Source organism: Gobio gobio, assembly GCF_949357685.1.
Source record: "Gobio gobio genome assembly, chromosome: 24".
In the NCBI taxonomy this organism is placed as follows: Eukaryota; Metazoa; Chordata; class Actinopteri; order Cypriniformes; family Gobionidae; genus Gobio; species Gobio gobio.
In genome coordinates this window covers 27,597,091-27,620,425 of record NC_137120.1, presented here as the reverse complement: position 1 = coordinate 27,620,425, position 23,335 = coordinate 27,597,091, and the positions used below count along the sequence as shown (strand labels likewise).

Sequence of the window (23,335 nt, the reverse complement as noted above, 5' to 3'; positions counted from 1 at the left end):
ACAAGATTTCAAGAGTTTCAGTCAATTATTTCTCATCTTCATATCAAGGCCTTTCACAACCTGCAAGTCAGACTTGTGTACGAGTTCTATTGATTTTTCAAACAGTAACTCTTTGACATTTTGCACTCAGCGTAAACTATAGTTATCTCAGATTACTGGAAGTCTTTCCAGAGCTAATAATTACATCACCTACACACGTTTGACATCGTTTAAGCTTTATTCAAGCTGATAGAGAAAAGATTATGTGTTTTGCAATTGATAGCTAGCGCTTTTCACATTTTTCTCCCCTTCTTGTTCAGTCAAGGCTGACAATACAGGCTTTTTTTGCACCTTAACTCTAAAATTAAGGCAAGCATTTAAACAAACCCCTAACCTTAAATATTAAACTTAGACACTTAACTCTGTTCGCACCATTAGAAATATTTGTGCCTGGTTGAAAATAAAATGGGGGGAAAATTCATATTTTTACCCCCATTGATAATCATTGACCTGCAAACCATATTTGACTGACTTTCAGGCAAATAGTACATGTCAGGGACATGATCATGATGTTTCAGCAAGAGAAAGACATTGGGCAATTCTCCCATTATGCACCATGTTAGGGACGAAATACCAATAATACTGTTTGATTAATATATTAACCTCTGTTCTCCATTAACAAAAATAGACTTCTTGAGAAAAAAAATCACTATATCGAACCATCCATGTAGCCAACTAAAAGTACTAAAGTACTTTTGTAAGGGTATTATTAGAAAATGGATTACTTTAATGCTTAAACAATGCTTTTAAAGTATTACATTCGCTGTTGTATATTTATATTTTAAATATGTTTATCATTCGACGTCCCACCGAATACTCGCAGTCCCACCGTAGGCTTTTGGATACTACGCGTGACGCGGTTGGTTTAAAGGGCAATGATTGACAGGCGTTTATCCAATCAGATGTCAGTATCAGGTCGCGTATCAGCTTCAGGGGCGGGTGCTGTGCCAACTCGCAAAAAGTGCCACGACTCCAAAAGTCAGCGGCGATTCTTTATCACTGTGAGTTTGAACGCAGGTAAGCGCACGCTTTTTATCATCCTTGTTTTTCTTTTTCAACCAATGCGTTTGCGCTGTTATTTTGCTAAAGTTTGCCAGTCTGACAAACTGTTTTGGTGAAATATTGATGTGTAGGTTGTATTTTCAAAACAATTTGTATTATATAAGGTGGTTTGAACTTGTGTATTGTACATTTCTTCAGCTCGAGCGTACGTGTCCTTACTGATGCTTTCATTGACTTTGTCATTTTTTATTTTTAGACTTTCTTTATATATGTCTTGCTGTGCTTGTGCCGTTCTGAGTAGATATTGTTTGTTTTGTATCTTTTACATTTGATTTAAAATGCTATTCGAGTTTGGAGTTTTCATTAACCATAAGAGCAAGTTCATTTTTAGTCTTTAACAACTGTAAAATTTGCCAAAAGTGAATTGTATCTTCCTAAAATATGTAATGAATGAATCATGTTAATGATCCAAAATGTCTATTTACTTTTACTTTTTATCAACTTAACATTTGCCTTTTTTTTGTAATTTATCTTGAAAAGGTGTTTAATATTCTATGATTTTTTTTTTCAAAAGGAGAAAAGGGGGAAACAAATCTAAACTTTTAGAATGTGTCAAAGCAAAGGAATGTCATTGAGAGGATAAATGGAGGCAAATAATAATATGGCAAAGTTACCACAACACTTTTTAAAGACCGAATTCCTTCAGCCATTATTATGTAACGTCAGCGACTCAGCGATGTTGGTGAAAGGGTTAATGTCCAACATATGAAAGCAGCCCCCTTTCAGATTTGGAGTATGTGTCCTGCATTTGGGAACTCTGCATTTCATGTGTCTGCCGAGTCCTGTCTGCTGTCTCACATGGGTCCATATTCATTTAGGATGGCCACATTGATCATTTTAGGACAATATTTGCAAGAAATAGGCTTTTTGTGATTAAAGAATGTGGTTTAACATGATAAAAAGATTTTTAAAAAGATATCGCTAACAAACCAGAAGCATTATCATGATTTTGGACATGCACCATGATGCTACTACAGAGTTCTTTGAAGTACCTCATAAATACCATGGTAATTGTTTCGTACAAGTACTGTGGAATTCTAGTACTGAACCATCTGATATCACCAGTGTACCATCACTACAGCCACATTGCTTTTTTGTAATGGGTTGCTATTCAATAAAATCAAGACAGTGTATAGATTAGAATGCATGTTATATGTTGTTAAAAGTATTTCATTCAAGCCCAGTCGGTATTCACCCCCTTACCTGAGTGCATGCCTAAATCAGATATTCAGAGACCCCCTCTCTAGAAATTCCAGGCAAGAGTTGCACTGGCGGCCTGCTAGTGCAAACGTGAGGTTGGGGGAAGGTTATTGTGGTCTGCTGCGCACAGACCTGTCCCCTGGAAACTGTATGTATGCCCCTCTCTGTTTGTGTGAGGGAATGTTGAAGAGTGTGGTCTCGGCAGGGTGTTGCATAACATGAACTCTAGTAGGCAAAAGATATGGAGGTGCTGTTTTCAGTGAAACTATTTTTTCCAAACTTTGCAAGAGGGAGAGATATTTCACACTGTCTCAAGGCATAATTTATTTTGATATCCACTCAGCAACAAAGGTTTTTATATTTTTAAAAAATTATTTATCTTTTTTTGCCCCCTCATGGAAGCCAAATACATGACCAGTCAAATAAATAATAGATGACCAAGCAGAATAAATGACTTCTAGGTGACATGCTGATGAATAGGATATTACTGTCAGTAACTGAAAGCTTTTGCTTTTTTTCAATGCTGCATCCATGCATATAGGTGGCAGTATAAAGTCATAGATCACAGTTGTATTAGCCAATGAAACCTCAACTAAACTTTAGCATATTTTTTAATGTGAAAACATCTTCCAAAACATTGTTTTTTTTTATTTTATTATAGACATCTACGACTGTACAGGGGCATTTATCTGTGAGAAAATGTTCAAAAATAATACTTTGTTTGCAGGACACACTTTAGCAGTGGTTCTTTTGTCTGTCCTACAACTTCTTGTGTGAAATGTTCAGAGGATGTTGTTGTCCATTAACACCGAATAGTCCTTGTTTGCATATTTGATGTGTTTTCTACTTTTGTAGGATCAGGTTTAAGAGAGACAGGACTGAGCCAAGATGGATGTGTACGACCCTCAAACTCTGGGAATTGTGGTGTTTGGTGGCTTCATGGTGTTCTCCGCCATTGGCATTACGCTCGTTTCAACTTTTTCCATGAAGGAGACATCTTACGAAGAAGCCCTGGCCAAACAACGGCAAGACTCAGGCAAGATCCAACCCCAACGCTCTGACAAGAAGAAAAAGACATCTGAAAAGAAAAACAAGGCCAAGAAGAAGGAGGAGAAGCCAAATGGGAGCCTTCTAGAATCTGAGCCCGAGTCTATCCCTGAACCTGTGGTTGAGAACAGTGAGCCCAAAGCATTACCCCAAGTTGAACCAGAACCCCAACCTGAACGTGTGCCTGTTCCCGAGCCTGAACCTGAAGTTAAGCCCAAGCCAGTTGTACCTGAACCAGCTCCTACGATTGTTGAGTGTGCTGCCCCTCCCACTGTAAGTGCTGTGGTGGCCCCACTTGCTCCTTCCCCAAAAGAGAAGAAAAAGAAGAAGGTGGCCAAAGTGGAACCAGCCCCCGTCAAGCCTGTGGAGGTCCCAGAAGTTGTAGTTAAGGTGGAACCAGTGGTTGCAGAGGTGGTAGTGAAAGCAGCTGTTGCTCCTGAGGTTGCTGCTCCCCCTAAAGCTGAAGAACCCAAAACTGAAGCTCCAACCAAGAAGAAATCTAAGAAGAAGGCTGAGCCAGGTAAGTCTCTTTGGTCATAGCCATCTAGGATGGTTGTAATAGTAGCGGTTCAGACTTGCACTGCTCACAAAACCCTCACCAGTCCATCCTAATTTTGAATTTCTTTGAAGTGGCTTCTGTGGAAACGGTCGATGTCCCCCAGCCGTCACCATATAAAACTCTGGTCTCCAGTCTGAATAGTGCATCAATCAGTGAATCAGAGACCCAGAAACTCTTTGAGATCATCAGCAAGAAGGCAGGAAAGGACTCCTGGCAACTGGTACAAAGTCTACCTTTCTTAAAACTGCTAATACTTGTCTCTTTCTATTAGCACTCATGTCTCTTTCCTTCTCTCATTGGCAGGCATCTCAGAAGGGTGACCCCTTGGCAGCCTTGAAGAAGCAGCTGGAGGAGAAGGAAAAGCAGTTGACCGCTGAACAGGGCAATGTAGCTGCAGCCAAAAACCGTGTCCGAGAGCTGACCAAGGTAATGCATGCCAACCGATACAAGTAAACCAATGAGGTTCAAACTAGATTCTACTCATGATCAAGCTTCTTCAGTGCAAAGTCAAGGTCCTGGAGCGATGTTCAATGATGGATTGGTCATCCATCCAGGGTGTTTCCCTGCCTACGCCTGAGTTGCTGGGATAGGCTCCAGCATCCCTGTGAACCTACAAAAAATAAGCAGTTTGGAGAATGGATGGAGCAATGTTCCTGTCGAAAACTAGTCTTAACCCTATCCCTACCTGTACCCCTACCATAACCATTAACTACCTTAACATCAGAGATATGATTGGCTGAAAATACCAATCTCAATTCTATTTGTTGATGGATATTTTGATCAAGAACGTGTTCTACTTGTCAAAATGACATTAACCCTGTGAGTTTGGATCGTGAACTGTATCTCTGACTCTCATTGCTCTGACCAACAGGAGATGAGTTCTGCAAAGAGCAAGATAACGTCCGTAGAGACCCGTATGAGCTCTGAGCTGAGCGCCCGTAGCCAGGAGATCACATCTCTACAGGCTCTCATGCAGACGACTTACCAGGAGCACATCAACGAGACACAACAGCTCAACGACAAGGTCACAAGTCACCAGCCTCTCACACTTTTTCCCTCTCGCTATGCTGTGTAGTGTGTTTTTAGGGAATTAAATGTGTTGTTTATGTGTTTCCACAGATCCAAAGCCTGCAAGAGCAGTTAGAGAATGGGCCGAATGCTCAGCTGGCCCGTCTGCAGCAAGAAAACTCTATTCTCAGAGATGCCCTCAATCAAGCCACAAGCCAGGCTGAAAGCAGGTATTAAGCACAGTCCTTTTATAAGCCATAGGCCCAATCCCAATTCTATTTTATACCCCTTTGCCTTCCCCTACCCCTACACCTACCCATTCCCCTTTCCCCTTGAAACAGAGTGGCAAGGCGTAGGGGTGAAAATATTCCCCTAAGAAATGGGACACCACTACTATACCATTACACACCATCACACGTCATATGTCATCATACCCCATTTCTTTTATTAGTGTCCTGTGACATTTAACCAGTATGAACAGCAATGAAGTGCATAGGCTATATCTAACAGAAATAAGGCGCGAGCACGTTTAACAAATTACTCACTCCCAACACAGTTTTGCTCTGTCGGTGGAGGGAAACACCTCATACCCCTTCGTTCGAAGTGTGGTCCTGAAAAATCTTCATTTGAAGGGCTATCTGGCCCTTCCCCTTACCCCTACCACTCCAACCAAAAGAGAATCGAGGCACCCCTACACCTTCACGTGAATGCGCAAAATGAAGGGGTTGGGGACAGGGAAGGGCTAAGGGGTAGAAATGGGATTGGGCCTTACAGTGTAACCAATGAAGTGTCAAAGTTTCGCTCCTTTACGGACATGAATACCAACACCAATGGATGATAACATTGTTTATTATAAGTGCACACTTAAGGCCCCGATATACTTATACAAGCAATGAACGAACTGATGTGACGTCATTTCGAACAAAATCAGGCCGGAAAGAAGTTTGTTTTGGGATTTCGAAACGGCTTGCCAAAGCGAACTTTCCAGAAAAAAAGTTTGCTTCTGCTGGAAAACACCTTTGTACCACCATTGGCCTGTGGCAATTATGTAATGGGTAGGTGTGCATGGAGTGCTGTGAATGAGCCCTACGCCATACTGCCTGGTGGATGCCAAAACAGGTGGAAGGGATCTCACCCATATCTAGAGACCAGAGATTGGAGCATGGGTTCTTTTGTTTTGGGCCAGTAAACAATTGCCCAGATCACCCTAACAACCATATGGCAATGCACTAAAACTCATTCATTATCCTTAGTGCTCACATAACCTTTATCATCTACTGTTCCCATTCCCTCTCTTTCTCCCTTTGTAATTTCCTGTCTCTTCACTGCTGAATATAAATGAAAGTGGCAAAAGCCCTAAAAAAAAAGCTACACACTGCAAGCTAACACTAAACCTGCCTCCAGGTATAAAATGTCTTATCTAACCATTTCCTTTATGTGAATCTGTGGCTTTTTCACATGCACAGGCAGAATGCAGAGTTGGCAAAGCTGCGTCAGGATTGTGTGCGGCTAAACCGAGAACTGAATGAGCGCACAGCTGCTCAGCATGCTGAGGAAGAGCACAGGAAGACTCTTGAAACCAAGATGGTCACTGCCGAAGAACAGCTAGCGCAAACACAAGTAAGCCCTGACCCCTGACCTTTTTCCTTTTATCTCTCTGAGGTGGTTGTGGTCTTTGTACCATGACAATTATGTTCCCCTAGGTTGGAATTTCATCATATGCATAACCTTTAAAAGCAATGCCTATCTTTGTGATGACCTGTATTTCTCTTAGGACATTTTGTCTGTTTGTGTGTGGGTGGGTATTTTAGGTTTTTTCCCCAGTTTAGCTATGTAAGAAATGTAAACCCCTGTGGCTAAAACTCCCATTTTGGATGTTTAGCAATAATACATTTTGATATTAAAGGGACAGTTCACCAAAAATGAAAATTCTGCTATCATTTATGTTTGTTTTTCCAAACCTGCATGACTTGCATTATTGTATACAATGAAAGTAGATGGTGAACTGGGGCTATCAGTTTCCAAAAAGGGCAAAAAAGCGCTATATTCCAAGGGAATCTGTACAAGAGCTTTGCATTTGACTTGAGGATTGTATAGCCGTATTGGGTGCTGTTTTGGGGTGAAATTATTCTTTTGACAATCCTCTGTGTCTGTTTTTAGGCATCCCGTGTGGAGGCAGAGCAGGCTCTGCAGCAGAAGTTGGATCGAGTCTGTGAAGAACTTCGTGAGGCTCAGCATGGCAGCACCACCCTACAAGCTCAAGTAGACGTAGTAAAAGAGCAAACCAAGACCCTTACTGGTCAGTACACTCAAACAAACACATCTTATTTCACTTAATATGTATTCCCTTGGCTCAGTTTCCAAATGGAAACATTTAACCCTCTGGGCATCTTCAGTCAAATTTTTTGAAATGTACTTTTTTTTTTTTTTTGCTTCATTAGAATGGGATCTTGGTGACTTAAGTCACTTTAGATATGTGAACACACACAACAAATCATGGCTATGATTCAGATAGGTTAAAGGGTTGAAAAAAAGTCACACTTGGCTCAACATAGGAAATAAAATGGCCGACATAGGAAATAAATGAAAAATACGGGGGAAAAAAGTTAAAACTCAAGAGACTTTTGGTGGTACAAACTACAAATCAGCCACTGTGCAGTAATGTAATGAAGGGGTGACACTCTGAAATATCAAGAGTGCAAAATAGACACATCCCCACCCCTCCCCCCACATATATGAACTAGCGTGACTATAACACAAAGCAAGTTTTCAAATGTGTGAAATAAAATCAATAATTCAGCCACAATGCAGTAAAAAACCAACAGCATGGAAGAGGTTACACAAGAGTTAAAAAAAAACCACACACACCCCAAACTATTATACACACACAAATGAACTAGTGTGGCTGTAACAATATGGCAAAATTGAGCCAAAAGGTTCAAATAAGAGGTTGAAATCAGGTCAGACCCCATGATAAAGCATGCCTGTTCATTTTTGTTACATTTTTATTGAATTTTGATTTTGTTTGTAACAAAATGTCCTCTGTGCTCAGGTTTGACTGTACTAAAATTTATTCAAAAACTGACGCTTCAAATCAACATAAAAAAATCTTTGAGTGTCTAAGTATAAATCCAAATCCACACCTTAATAAAATTAGGTATTTATGTCTAAAAACCACTAGAGAACTGACCCTTCGCTAAGCCCCGCCCTCCTTAGTTACTGTTGCTACGCCTGACAAGCTTTCGCGCCTGGCACGTCTATTACAGTATGTATGCGCCCATGTAAGACATTCCCAAGGAGATAATTAGTAATTTTTTGCGAACAGGTGAAATATCTGATAGAGCAAGACAAAAGGGACTGCGGTTTGCACTCAAGGGATATATCCACGACATATGCAACCGATTAGAGAATCATTTCATCAAAATTGAAGCTTAAGCCTATAGGTCCCAGCGCAAGCAGCAGCCGCCTCATACGCTGACCATTCAAATGGGAAACACACAAATTGAGGAACAGCTATGTTCATGCACAACAGGGTGAATGAAATTAGAAAATAATCGAATAATTATAAATCAAACCGCTTATCCATAAGTCTTGTGGAATAAACACAAGACATTAGCCTGACCACTTTGCAATGATAACATTCTCCCACTTATATTTTATATATAAGTTATATATTCTCCCATCCTGCTTGATCCACAAAAATCTGAAGGGGTATTTTGCACCGTAAAATCATTTTCCCCAATAAGAATCCTCAGTAAAGTTACACTGAATTATTTCACGCAAGTTAGTCACAAACGCTAACACGCAGTAGGATTTTTCGATGTGGTAGCATGGATCGATAGATATAGCTATAATTTTGCGCTACGATAGGAAAAGCTGACAAGGTAGGACAAATCGACAGAACACCGTAATTTCTCCCCTTGGGTTTTAGGTTTGGGGAAGGGAAAAAAATCCGCGCTTAGTTACGGTTGCTAAGCCACGATTGGCCTGTGGCTGTTTTCGGCATGGTTTAGCGAACGGTCAATTTATAAGCCACTTTATATAGAAATATACAGGCATCTAGTGGTTACACCATGACACTGCATAAGTTTGTCTTTTTTTTTTTTTTTTTTTTACTCCCACCAGATGGCAATAATCTACCTTCAAAAATTGGATTTTAAATGCCTTGTCTATATTTTAACATGGAATACTGCTTTAATAGAAAAATGTATTTAAAATATATTAGAAAAAAAATTGTGTATTATTTTCAACGGGGAAAATAGCGAATACAAATTGTAGAAATATATGAATAAAATCCCCTCAAAATTCTAAATAATAATCAAAAAATATTATTGAATGAAAATATATTACATTGGTTTTTTTGGTTTTCATTGAAATTTACATTTCAAGGCTTCGCAAAGGAGCCTTCACGGAAGAGGACAAGAGGGTTAAAGGGGCCATATTCTATTTGTAGCATTTTATGTTTTTGTACCTTTTTAAGATGGAAATGACTTCTATTTACAGAACTCCAGGAGTGTATGCGTGTTACAGAAAAAGAGCTGAAAGACAGATGTGAAGAGCTGGAGATATTGAGAGCACAGCTGTCTCAGACACCACAGGTTACTGAGGAAAAGCCCTCTGTGGAAACAGAAGCAGCAGTACAGGCTGAGATCCAGGTACAAATATTTGGTACTGTGGTCTAGTTCCCAATGGTTATTGGTTCCCAATAGGTTTTTGGCATAATCATTGAGATTTTAAAATCAGATACTGTACTGCATGTAACTTTTGGAATGACAAATGTTGCTATTCTCATCCCCATTTTGATTCTGCACAGAAGATCAACTGCGAGGAGGTTGAACAGTTGCGGAGCAGGTATTGTAAACGTTTGGATTCATTTGAGTCACTACTTTTACAGTTTAATTTTTATATTCAAAGTTTAATGGTAACGTGAGTGTTTTGCCAAGCGAGACATGTTCCTGGATCAACATATTTTGTTGTTCCTGGAACAAGCCCTAACTTGACATCAACTGTAAACTTGTTCCTCAAATCTGATTGGAATGTTGATCCAGGGTCAACAAAGATATTGATCCAGGAACATATTGCACTTGGTGAAATCTCATTCACCGTGTTTTGATATGTTGTGTGCAGTCTGAAAGAGAGGGAGAACCAGCTCTCATCACTGGAGGCGGAGTTTAATCAGCTGAAGGAGGAGCTTGACACTATAAAGAGAGCTCAGGCTGAGGAAAATCAGAATAGGTACTTGATGAATTTATCTTCAAACTTCGATGGAATCAGTCACACCTGTTACTACCATTGAATATGATACTGTCTGGTTTAAACATGGACTCTGTTTTCAGGGTAAATGAGGCGGACACAGAACGGAGGGAACACACAGCTGAGATCGACCAACTTAAATCTAGGTATACAATACAGCTGATGCTTTCTTTAAGTATATTTCGTACACAATTTGGATTAAATAAATGTATTTCTCACTATCCATCAGTCTGAAAGAAAAGGAAGATTTGGTGGCATCTCTACAGGCTCAGCTGGAGAAGATGGAAAGTGTGAGTGGAGCATATGATAATTGAATAATATTTGCATGTGTGTAATACATGTGAATTGGTTTATAATTGTATATATACACAGGCTGAAACTGTCGAAGCTGAGCCACCGTTTGAGAAGTAAGAGATTTCTTTTGCCAATTCCTTCAGATATTTGTCGTCTTTCCCCTCCCTGGATGCTTCCGATAATGACTGACTTTTGTTTTTGTGCCTCAGTCTGGAGAAGGATGCACGTATGATCTCGCTGGAGGAAGAACTTCAACAGCTTAAAGAAGAGATGGAGCGAGTGAAGGCCAAGAGCAATGTGAGTTCATCTCTACCCTACACGTTCAACCTGTCCATACTATATCTACCTACCGGCCTATCTACGTCGAACTACTTTTCTGTTCATATCTACCCAAGCTGTTGGTCCACGCTTACCTATGTGTCCTTCCATATCTACCAGGCCTGTCTGACCATGTCTACTCTACCTGTGCGTCCATATCTACCCAACCAGTTCATATATACCATCATGTCCATCCATATCTGCCCAACTTTTTGATATCTACCTGTCCATCCATATTTAACTACTTTTCTTTTCATATCTACCGTACCCATTAGTCCATGTCTACCTATGTGTCCGTCAATATCTACCCAGCTTGTTTGACCATAACTACCCTAGCTGTATCCATATGTACCTACCTATGTGTGCATTCAAATCTACCCAACTCGTCCATATCTATCTACACGTCTGTTTACATCTACCTGTCCATATATCTAACTACCTCAAATCTATCCAACCTGTCTGTCCATACCTACCCAAATTTCCACCCATATCTACCCTACCCGTGCATCCATATCTACCCTACCTGTTCATATATATATATACCAAATCATCCATCCATGTCTACCTACCTATGTGTCCGTCTTTATCTACCGTCATTGCATATCAGCACAGCTTGTCGAGATCTACCTGCCCATCCATATTAACTACCTTTCTTTTCATATCTACCTTACCCATTGGTCCATTTCGACCTATGTGTCCGTCAATATCTACCCAGCTTGTTTGACCATAACTACCCAAGCTGTATCCATATCTACCTACCTATGTGTCCGTCTTTATCTACCGTCATTGCATATCAGCACAGCTTGTCGAGATCTACTCTCTATATCTACCTGCCCATCCATATTTAACTACCTTTCTTTTCATATCTACCTAACCTGGTCAATGTCTACCTATGTGTCTGTCCAAATCTACCCAGCCTTTCTGACTATAACTACCCAAGCGGTGTTCATGTATGCCTACTCGTTCATTCATCCATATCTACCTACCTGTGTCCTTTCATATCTACCCAACTCGTCCATATATCTACCTACTCGTCTGTCTATATCTACCTGTCCATATATCTAACTGCCTCAAATCTATCCAACTTGTCTGTCCATACCTACCTAAATATTCGCCCATATCTACACAGCCTGTTTGACCGTATCTACCTACTTGTCCATCCATATCCACACACTCTGTCTGACCATATCTAGCCTACTTTTATGTCCATCTACCCAACCTGCCCATATATACCTACTGGTACATCTGAATTTATCTGTCCATCCTTATCTAAGATCATCTACTCAACCTGTCTGTCCATATATACCCAATTATTAAGCCATACCTACTTGCCCATCCATGTTTATCTGCCCATATTGATTATTGATTACCTGTCAGTTCATATTTAACTACCTATCTATCCCTCACTCTAACTCAGGGCCGTAACCACCAGAGGCGTAGAGGGGGACATCCCCCTCAATAATCAGAAATTGCCATATTGTCCCCCTCAATATTTAAAATTCTTGCACTGCTCTGCTACACTCCATTACGTAGCGATCTCCCCCTGATGTAAGATATGGTTATGGACTTGCTGTAACTACCCATCCATTCACATCTAATTGTGGTGTGTGTTGGTATGTGTTCAGGAACTGCGAGATAAAAACTATACCACAGTGGAAGCCCTAGCTGCTGCTGAGAGGCTGAGTGAAGAAAGACTGAGCCAAGCCAAGTCCGCACAGGTAACCCTGATATAAACACGCACAGTATAAACATGCATGCACTTGTATATCTACACAATACACACAAACCATGATGAATGAAGTGTTCATTATCATTAAAATGTTATAGTTGGCTACAACTATTAAACATTTTGTGTGGTATAATTTAATGATCAAAGGCTTATGCGTGTGTAGAGTGAAGTTGAGCAGCAGCTGAGCTCTTTCCAGACAGACACAAGAAACGCTTTCCAGACGCTCTTCCCTCACATCAGCATAGAAATGGATCAGGTTAGAATTCCTTTTTTTTTTCTTTATGAAAGGTGAACCTGTGAATAAATTGAATGACGTGTAGAGCACAGGTAATTTAATATTAAATTAATTGGCATTTTGTTTTCCATTTGCAATTAACATATATATACTGGTTCTAGACAAACTGGCTGGAAGCTTTGACACATGAAGCACAGACGACCCTGATACAAAATCAGAGTCCAGCAGAACAGCAGCACACAATGTCAAGCTCAGATGTGACGGTGAGAGATCATCTCTATGGACGCACGCCTGCAATGCACGGTTGTTCTCTTCACATGTCTCATGTTCATCTGAAAATGTGTCTCAGGATCTGCAGCAGAAACTCGCCCTATCAGAGGAGATCCAGATGTCACTTCAGGCTGAGTGTGAGCAGTACAGGTCAACTCTCAGTGAAATGGTACAGTGGCATGCAAACATAGACCACATTTTATTCTTATGCATTCTTATAGCAGGTTTTTCTCTATCTAAGAAATTGACATAAATGTTTAAACTGCTACGATTTAGAAGTGGCCGCTCTAATGATGGAATCAAAAACAAAAGCTTCATACATCCAAGCCAATAGGTGTCAGTATAAATCTGAAGAGAAAAAATATTGTTCCAAAGTACTTTACAAAAAGAAGTGATTAACATGCTGGCTGAATCCGAAATCGCCCCCTATGTCCTTAAATAGGGCACTATTTGAGGGGACAGCCATTTGTAGTGATGTCCGAAACCATAGTGGACGTTATTGAGTGCACTCATTCCATCCCACATTGCACCGCAATAACGAGTGTATCGTCGATGTACACACAGCAGCTGTCCGAATTCGCTCACTTGTTTTCATTCACTCCTTCAAGTGAACTGTATTAGTGGACTAAGGTAGGGAATAGTGAATGCGGGTTTAGGGGGCGATTTCGGATTCAGCCCTAGGCTGTGTTCTACTGCACTTTTATACACGCACTTGCGAACTTCCCTAAGCTCTTCCTCTCGGGGGAATCCCTGCCGCCATTTTGAAGGACATTCCACTTCGTGAAGTGGATGATGGACGTTTATATGGACAGACTCTCACTCCCTCGGTTTTGACTGAAGGACCGAGTCTACTTCATATGTACACTTCAGGCAGCTTCATATACCACAGTGCAACACGATTGTGACGTCACAGCATATCGGGTTTAATTTACCCCACCACAAACAACTCTGTTATATTAATTATTTTTTTAAATATTTAAAACAACCCAAACACACCTATAGACGTATAGAATGCTGCATTAAACAATTTCATAAGGGGAAAAAAAATAAATAAATAAATCAACTACATAGTGGATTCCAAGTGATCAAGGGCTTAGGATGTTCCAGTTCAGTCCATTGCAAAGGTTCCGCCAGTAATGGGCACTCATGCAACGCAAGCAATGACGCACATCTGAGTGAACGAGACGGAGGGAAGTTAGCGAGTCAAGGGCATAGTAAATACGAACTGGAACGCAACCCAAGACTGAATCCGAAATCGCCCCCTAAACCCTAATACACTATTTCCTACTTTAGTCCACTTATACAGTTCACTTGAAGGATTGAATGAAAACTAGTGAGCAAATTTGCCCAGCCGTTGAATGTACATTGGCTGTACACTCATTATTGCAGTACAATGTGGTATTGAATAAGTGCCCTCAATAATGTCCACTATGGTTTCGAACACCACTACAAATGGCTCTCCCCTCAAATAATGCCCTATTTGAGGGTATAGGGAGTGATTTCAGATTCCGTCCTAGAAACAATAATTATTAATCAAATATGAATTTCTAATAATGGCTGTAGAATAAAATATTCATTATGTCAAGATGTTTATTTTTAGGAAGCAGAATGAAACCAATGATATCAAAGTCTGTAAATGTTACATTTATTATTACTAAAAACTAGGGATGCACCGAAATGAAAATTCTGTGTTGAAACCGAAAATTCTGGAATCTCTTCCGAAAAACGAAACTGAAAATGCTTTTAAAAAATTATTTTTCTCATTTTAAATTAGCTCATTTTTGTATGATTGTATAAATGTTAAACGTTTTAGTGAAATTCAATCATTTTAATGATACACTAATTACAAGCATGGAGAAATGCAGGTAAATACAAAGTTACAAATAAAGTAAAATCTAACTGTAGTGTATTCAGGTACAGGCATATAATGATTAGGCCTAAATGTATAACTGTATAAATTAAATATAGATTAATCTTTGTTAAAGCTGTGTTTTGTTGTTTGATTAACATTAATGACTTTGCAGCAGTCATATTAGGCTGCTGTCACTTTAAGACTGAATGCACAGATCCAATAAAGTGATACACATCCGATTTCTTTCTTCACTTTTTACGTTCACTTAACACATAATCAACTGTGTTTATGAGAATACTTGCCGCGATGGGTATTTTGACATAAGTTTGTGTCTATGTGTCCGTTCAAGAGTGCTGAACACTGAGGGGCGCATATATTTTGGCAGCATATATTTTCAGCCAAAAACGAAAATGCCACTTTCAGCCGATTAATTTTTGCCGGCCGAAATTTCGATGCATCCCTACTAAAAACCCTTTCAGATTCCAATCTGAAAATCCTTGACCTAAAAAGGTTTTTGGCTGAACGTTGTGTGTTTTGTATAGGAGGGCACACTGAAAGTTCTGCAGGGGAGTGTGGAGGACGGCGAGCTCATGTTGAAGTCAAAGATTGCAGATGCTGAGCAGCAAAAACAGACGGTAGGAACAGCATTCACTTGAGGCTGGATTTACATGACCGTTTACTACGCAGCAGTTGTGCTGAAGTGTCGATCTCCCACAGGCTCTGGATCAGGTGAAGGTCCTGGAGGAGACGATAAACGCAGAAAGACAGGACACCAATCAGGTTCATGCTTACATTCAACATTGTTTTGGCGACTTGTTATCGGGTTTCTGACTCGCGTTGCTCCAAAGAGTGTCTTTCTTTCTGTACAATGCAAAAAGAGAAGCTTTGATGAATGTTCACGCTGCTCTTGTGTAAACTTACTGTTCCTCTGTTCTCTGTAGCTGAAGGGGCAGGTGATGCTTTTGGAAGCCCAGCTGGAGAAACAACTGGAATCCATTACTATCAGTCAGACATACGCAGAAGAAATGTCTCAGGTGAAACAACTCGCTTTTGTTTGTGTTTTTTAAATATTATGTTAATCATTATTTGTTTTTAACTTTTAATCTTGTTTATATTATATTAATGTTTATTTACATTTTAAATTAGTTTTATTTAAAAAGAGAAGAGATGTCTAAGGGGCTGTTTACATGACAACCGTTATAGTCTCCATGTAAACAACAAAAACATGAATTTGTGAAAGCGGTGACATCATGCACATGCGTATTAAGTGTTAAGTCTATATGCGAGTATTTTCATTACAAAGTAACATCGCCATCTACTGGCCTGGCATGAATAATACAGCATTTGGTCATTTTCGTGGATCCGATAACTTGCGCGGAAAATGCAAAGGAAATTTTGATTTTTTTTTTTTCCATTTTAGTACATCGTTGTCGTGTTTAAATTTATTTTTTTAATTTTTTTATGTGACTTTAAAATATTGTAGTATTTTGAGTTTTTTTTATTTTATTTTAATTTACATTTAGTTCTATTTTTGGTTCATCTTGATTTTATTATGAAATTTTATTTTAAATTAAATTAGTTTTTTTTTTATTGGGCTATTAATTAATAATTATATTAATACAATTTCAGTTAGTATTATGGACTCTGATTTAGGCCCTTTTTGACTTTTTTTCTTTTCCTATTGATTTGTTTTTTTATGTATTCATTTCATTTTAAAATAATTCCTTAAGTTATATAGAGTATATTTTTTTTTATTTGGGTTTGTTTTTAACTTTTAATTTGTTTTGATTTTGTTTATATTAAGGTTATATTCAATATTATATTAATCTTTATTTACATTTAAATTAGTTTGTCTAAGGGGCCGTTTACATGACAACTAAAAATGGAAAACTTTTCATGGGGGCCTGAAGACAAACTATTGAAAACGGGTTTCAAAGTGCAAGTCTTTGAAAACGATACCGTTATCATATTTGTGTGAACTACAAAAATGCGCATTTGTGAAAACGGCGATCATGCGCATGCGTATTACGTGTTCAGTCTATAGGCACGTTGTTTCATTACAAAGTCATATCGCCATCTACTGGCCTGGCATGAACAAGTCAGCGTTTGTTGTTGTTTTGGCAGATCCGTGATCACTTTGACAACCTTGTTTCTGTATGCGAAAAATGCAAAGGAAAAATGTTTCCGTTTTTAGTACATCATTTTCGTGTAAACGTACCCTAAACGACTTACTGACGTTTTCTCTAACATGTTTGCATATGTTGTCATTTTCCTCTCAGCTGAAGGCTTTGTTATCAGAAACTCAGATCCAGCTGGTATCAGCCAAAGCAGAGGCTCAGGAACAGAGAGCAGAACTTTCTTTGGTAGGTTTAACATCGGTTTGTCTTATGTTGCAAATGCGGCTCTCTACTTTGAGTGACAGCTGTGCATTACAGGTCAAGCAGGAGCTACAGGAAGTGAGTCGGCAGGTCGAGAACGAGAAGAGCACACAGTCCACTCAGGTCAATACTGGTTGTGCGTGTATTCATGTGTATTATTAACCGTATCTGTTGCAGTGGCTTTCAGTCTTTTTCATCTCCCCCATTGTGCGTTTTGTGCATCCTGTGTTCTTTGTCATTGGATAAAAGGCTCTTGGTGAAGGAGGGTGTAGCATGTCTTTTATGTATTATGTGCCATCTGGCTTGAAGATAGTTTTCTGGCATGCTTTTTTGTCTTTGTCTTTTTGAGTTTAAGCACTTGTGTACATGTATACATTTGCTGTGTGTGGGTATTGTAACAGTGACTAAACTTGAATCTCTACTCCACAATGTCTAACTTTACAGGTGAAAACGCAGCTGGAGGAGGCAACAAATGAACTGCAGACAGAAGAGGACATTCGACAGCAGGTTGCAAACAACCATGAACAGGTGACAATTTAGAGAGCTGTTTATATGTCTTAACGACAACCATGGGCGTCGGGACCATTGTATGTGGGTGGGACAAGACCCACCCACTTTTTACGATCAATTATATTGGACCCACTCACTTTTATCATCTCTAACATTCAGCACATGTCTGTTTACCTACCCCTAACCGATAAACACTTATTATTAAACACGTTAGACACTTTATTTCCACTTTTCTAATATTTTCTTCATTTTTATTGAAAATAAATGCCTTTCCGATCTGATATGTGATGGGAAAAGGGAGAAGATTGAGCTTGGCGAAAGGCGGACTCGAACCGCGGGTCGATTTGTGTCAAAACTAGATGCCGTGCGTCTTACCCCTGCACTACTGCCGCTCTCATTGATATGGCGATTTCCGTAATTTTGTCTTTCCGAACTATACGTTTAGCAAGCAAAACGGTATATTTGTACTTAATGTAATTGACATCATCTCCAGTAAAACATTTCTGAGGACCCACCCACATTTGTTTTGCTTCCGACGCCCATGTCGACAACACTGAAGCTACTCCAATTAGTATTATGTACTCTGATTTAGGTCATTTTGGCATTTTTTTTTCTTATTGATTTTGCATTTTATTTACATTTAATAATTGAATTTAAATATAAACTGTATTCATGTTATTTAGATAATTACATTTTATTGATTTTATTTTAAATACAATTTTAATTATTATTTTTTTATTTGACTTTAGAATACAATTATTGTAGCATTTTGAGATTTTTTTATTTTATTTTTTATTCCCTGTTGGTTTATCTTGATTTTTTAGGAAGTGATTTTATTTAAAATAAAGTTTGTATTTTATTTAGATTTGTTTTAATTGCATTATGAATTAATTTAATTTAATTTAATTTAAAAGAATTAATATTATTATTATTATGGACCCTTTGGCTTTTCTTATTTATTTGGTTTTTATTTACATTTAATAATTTCATTTTAAATTAATTTATAATTGTTAGAAGGTATTTAGAGAATTAAATTGAATAATTTTGTTTTAAATCAAATGTTTTAATAATTGATTTATTTTATTATTTATAATAACGTTTTCATTTTAACTTATATTTAGTTTGTTTTTACATTAAAATTATTGTAGCATTGAGATTTTTTCATTTCCATTTTTTTAAATGTATTTTTATTGTTTATATTAATTCAATTAAATAAAATTTAGTATTGTGGCTTAATTTAGTTCCTTTTGGCATTTTTTTTAAATGCATTTTCTTATTGATTTTGCATTTTATTTAACTTTATTTACTTTTAATTATAATTTATTTTTACTTAATTTGTTATTTATATTAAGTTTTAATATTTAATTTGATTAATTTCGTTTTGGGTTTCTTTTTTATTTGGGTTTGTTTTTAATTGTAATTTGGTTTGATTTATTTATTTGTATTAATTATTGTAATTTTATTTTAATATTTTTGAATTTTATTTTGTCCATTTATTTTGGATTCATTTTATTAAGTATTTTAATAAAAAAATATATATTTTTCTTTGTTTTGTTTATATAATTTTTATTTATTAATTTAATATTTGATTAAAAAATTAAATATTCATTTTTTTATATTATTGAAACTGTTATATAGTATTTGAAATTCTTGGTGTGTTAACACATGTATTTTTCCACTCAGGCGCAGAAGTGTGTCAGGGATCTTGAGGATCAGTTAGAAGAGCTGAAAGGTGCTGAAGAAGAACCAACTGAAGAGGTAAAGGTTCCTACAACACCTCTTCAAAATCTCAGGTACATCTCAGCATTTAGAAGAACTCAGCTCTCTGATGGTGTGTGTGTGTGTCTCTATGTCAGGAGAGACTGGAGAAGGAGAAGAAGCTGACGCAAGACCTCGGTCAGGCAGCCTCTGAACTGCAGCAGGACGAAGAGCTGAAGAGCTCTCAGGACGAGCTGGACAAAGAGAGAGAGAGCGTGAAGGACCTGCAGGAACAATCACAGGGCAAGGTACATTATAAACATTCTCCATACAATCATATTGTATGTGATATATTTAAGATCGGCATGAAACAAAAGTTGCTATTAGTCCTTTCTTCCCTATTGTGACGTGAAACCGCTTGTCAAACAAGAATAAATGTAGGGTTGAACTTCATTTTGTCCATTGGGGAATTCCATGTGAGTGACAGATTGCCCCACCCTCATGCCAGTAAACGCATCATCAGAGAGGAGGGCACATGAATTTTAACGGATTAATCATTTATTATAAATAAATACTGCAATATTCCATAAAAAAACACAAATTGTCAACTTTGGTTACTCATGGTTACTTTAAATGGAGATTGATTGTGTAATGTCTAAACCATTTTATTTCTTTTTTCAACAGGAAACTGAAGAGTCAAAAGAAGGAACGTCAGTTTGACAGAATAAATCCAACAACCTTGTGCCTTAAATATTCCTATGCATTATTTACTTTTGTATTCTCTTCTACTGTACCAAATGTGCCGGCTGTTATTAGCCTGTGAGGATTGTTAAGGGAGGAAGCGTAATATATTTTTTACATTTTGTTGGAGCCGTTATTAGGTGACTGAACACCTAAAGTTATTGCAAAACCGCTCAGTGTTGAAAGGGAGGAGTGCTTGATGGAAAGATACAGTACATGATGATTTGTGCAATTGCTTTTTCTGATCTTTTGTTTGCATGTTCTCAGAGTCAAAGGAAGGAACATTTCATGTTGCAGTAATGCAGCACTAAAGCTACTGCACTTTTGTAGTTGGCTGTTAACAAATGTGACGATATAATAATAATAAAATATGTACTTTGACTTGTGGGTTGGTCTTCTTTGTTTAAAAAATAAAATAGCCCTCAATAGGAGCAAATGTAATGAGCCACACCAACAACCAAACAGTTGTTTTACTTTTGAACAGTAGTCTAATGTGTGTATATATAAATTATACTTGGACTATACTTGTGTTGGTCCCCCTTTTGCTGCCAAAACAGTCCTGATTGAGGCATGGACTCCACTAGACCCCTGAAGGTGTGCTGTGGTATCTGGCACCAAGATGTTAGCAGCAGATCCTTTAAGTTCTGTAAGTTGCGAGGTGGAGCCTCCATTAATCGGACCTGTTTGTTCAGCACATGCCACACAGATGCTTGATTGGATTGATATCTCGGGAATTTGGAGGCCAAGTCAACACCTCAAACTTGTTGCTGTGCTCCTCAAACCATTCCTGAACCATCTTTGTGGCAGGACACATCCTGCTGAAAGAAGACCAGGGAAATATACCGTTTCCATGAAAGGTATCACTGTTCCTTCCTTGGACCACTTTTGATAGGTGGGACATTCTACCAGAAAAAATCTGAACATTGAGTCATATGGAGGACATATTAAACTATGAGAAATACATATCATGCCACCTCAGCATGTTTTTATGATTTAATAAAATAAATTTTTATACGCATTGCACCCCTAAAATGTCAGGCCGTCACAGACAAATGTGTATATGTTAGAATGGTTTCCTAATGATTTTTTTTATATATAAATAGCATTTTATTATTGGTCACATGATGTCCCTGATTGTATCTAACATGGTTTTGTAATTCCTATAAGAAATATAAGCAACTTTTCGATCAACTGTAGTAGTACACATAAATCGCAGAAAACCCGCCAGGCACTCATATAGTTATAAAAAAACTACCTTTTATATAGGAGATTTTTACAAAAACATAGTAGTGGATATATACCCCCACGTTCATCTACACAGTTAAAGAGATGAACTCGTCAATATTTCCTCAAATAGTGAATTTTTATATAATTTCCTGTGTGACAGGACTGACCGTGGCGTGACAGGAATGACTTTATGGATTTCATTGATGCAGAAAAGGTTATGTTTTGTGTTCTTTATTTACGTAAGTTTTGATAAGCATTCCTATTTTAAATTATTATAATTGTAATGTTAATGTAATATTAGACTATGATAAAGTTCAGCCAAGGACATATAATATGGACCTAATTAATTAGAATATGACTGACAACTGATATAGTCCAAACATCTTTTTTAATTCAATAAACTAATTTCATTTTATTCCAATATAAAAACATTTAATTTAACAATTGATTTAACAATTGTATTCAATAGGCATTTAACTGAATAGCACAATGTAAAGTAACTGTGGTACCACATCATATTACGGCTCAGTAATAACAGGGTAATACTATGGTAATATCTACATTATTACTTAGGAAATTACATGGTAATAATAACAGAAATTACATGTAATTTCCTATGTAACAATATAGATATTAACATGGTATCATCCTGTTATTATCAAGCTGTAATATGAAGTGGCACTGTGATGGTAAAAAAAGAAGAAGTGCTACATAGGCCTAGGTAAAAGAGGGACAACAAAAAAATAGTCAATGAGCATAAAAAGCTTCAAATTTACAGTGTAATGTATTTTTATTCAAATAATGTTTTACTATGGTATGCGTTAAATACATATTATATGCAATAAAGGTAATAAAAAAGAACAATGCCATTCATTTGTAAGGCCGTCACATGACTGTCAGGCCCTGTCACACAGGGATGGGACCAGGATGTGACAGAGCCTGATGTGACAGGGCCTGACGGTCGGCCATTTTAAACCGCCATTAATCAGCCTGCTAGCATGCTAACATAAAAACTGTTATCATGCAAAAAAGGGATCTCATTATCCTTTTAGACATGTTTTAGATTTAAAACATTTTCATTATTTTCTGTGATTTTTTACCGTGACAGGGCCTGACCCTTTAGCTTGTCCTCCTAAAAAAAAAAAAAAATACAAAAACAAGCTTAAAACCATACAATTAAATGACAGAACTCATCCTTGATCAGTGTCAGCTTCTCCTCAGTCAAATGATGTCACTTCCTCTAGGTCATACCCTTAAAGGCTTATTGCACACATTTTATGTAGAGTTTTATGTAAATATGACAGGACTGACCGAAAACATGGGGACAGTTGTAAAATAGTATTTATTTGTAGAATTTATGTAGAATTTCATTTTTTTTTTATCAATTGATGTGAATGATAACAACTTAAACTTGTTATTGATGGAGTTTTTTTTTTCATAACAAAAGTTTCTAGCATAACAAAACTAGGAAAGCTGCAGCTCCAATTCGGCTGAGGACAAAGACAAGGACAGGATTTGTAATTTTAAAAAGTGTTTTTAATAAAGAAAAACATATCTGAGACCGAATGACATATTCCTTTACAGAACAACTCACAGAAATCAACCATCAGTCAGTTTTAGACATTTTTGGATTAAATACTTTTTACGCACTGTAAACAATACAAGGACAGATAATGTACGTTTCTGGTAGAATGTCCCAGATACTGACCACTGCAGACTGGGAACACCCCACAAGAGCAGCAGTTTTGGAGATGCTCTGACCCAGTCGTCTAGCCATCTCAATTTGGCCCTTGTCAAACTCGCTCAAATCCTTACGCTTGCCCATTTTTCCTGCTTCTAAAACATCAACAATGAAGAGATAATCAGTGTTCACTTCACCTGTCACCTGCCTGATCGGTATATATAAATAAAACTA

General features: G+C 37.7%; 1 protein-coding gene across 3 annotated transcripts; it reads left to right on the top strand.

Annotated features, from left to right (window-relative positions):
- Nucleotides 1-1,002: 1,002 nt before the first annotated feature.
- Nucleotides 1,003-20,578, top strand: rrbp1b (ribosome binding protein 1b). 3 transcript variants are annotated; one of them, XM_079808497.1, is made up of 28 exons: nucleotides 1,003-1,056; nucleotides 3,157-3,868; nucleotides 3,979-4,127; nucleotides 4,211-4,333; nucleotides 4,779-4,931; nucleotides 5,027-5,145; nucleotides 6,382-6,535; nucleotides 7,076-7,214; nucleotides 9,419-9,570; nucleotides 9,729-9,766; nucleotides 10,043-10,150; nucleotides 10,252-10,314; nucleotides 10,398-10,458; nucleotides 10,541-10,575; nucleotides 10,672-10,759; nucleotides 12,406-12,498; nucleotides 12,673-12,765; nucleotides 12,906-13,007; nucleotides 13,094-13,183; nucleotides 15,409-15,501; nucleotides 15,584-15,646; nucleotides 15,808-15,900; nucleotides 17,146-17,229; nucleotides 17,302-17,367; nucleotides 17,689-17,772; nucleotides 19,438-19,512; nucleotides 19,611-19,760; nucleotides 20,137-20,578. In XM_079808497.1, exons 2-28 carry the CDS (start codon nucleotides 3,190-3,192, stop codon nucleotides 20,170-20,172), a joined length of 3,183 nt encoding a protein of 1,060 aa, XP_079664623.1. In that variant the 5' UTR covers nucleotides 1,003-1,056; nucleotides 3,157-3,189; the 3' UTR covers nucleotides 20,173-20,578. The 3 variants fall into 3 exon arrangements, with proteins under 3 accessions (XP_079664623.1, XP_079664625.1, XP_079664624.1); XM_079808498.1 differs by having other exon boundaries at nucleotides 1,005-1,040; XM_079808499.1 differs by lacking the exon at nucleotides 17,302-17,367 and having other exon boundaries at nucleotides 20,137-20,573.
- Nucleotides 20,579-23,335: the final 2,757 nt, after the last annotated feature.

Coding starts and splice junctions, on each gene's coding strand:
- rrbp1b (XM_079808497.1), top strand. CDS start 3,190: ATGGATGTGTACGACCCTCAAACTCTGGGAATTGTGGTGTTTGGTGGC. Junction 4,334..4,778: donor GTGTCCGAGAGCTGACCAAG/GTAATGCATGCC, acceptor TCTGACCAACAG/GAGATGAGTTCTGCAAAGAG. Junction 15,901..17,145: donor ACGCAGAAGAAATGTCTCAG/GTGAAACAACTC, acceptor TTTTCCTCTCAG/CTGAAGGCTTTGTTATCAGA.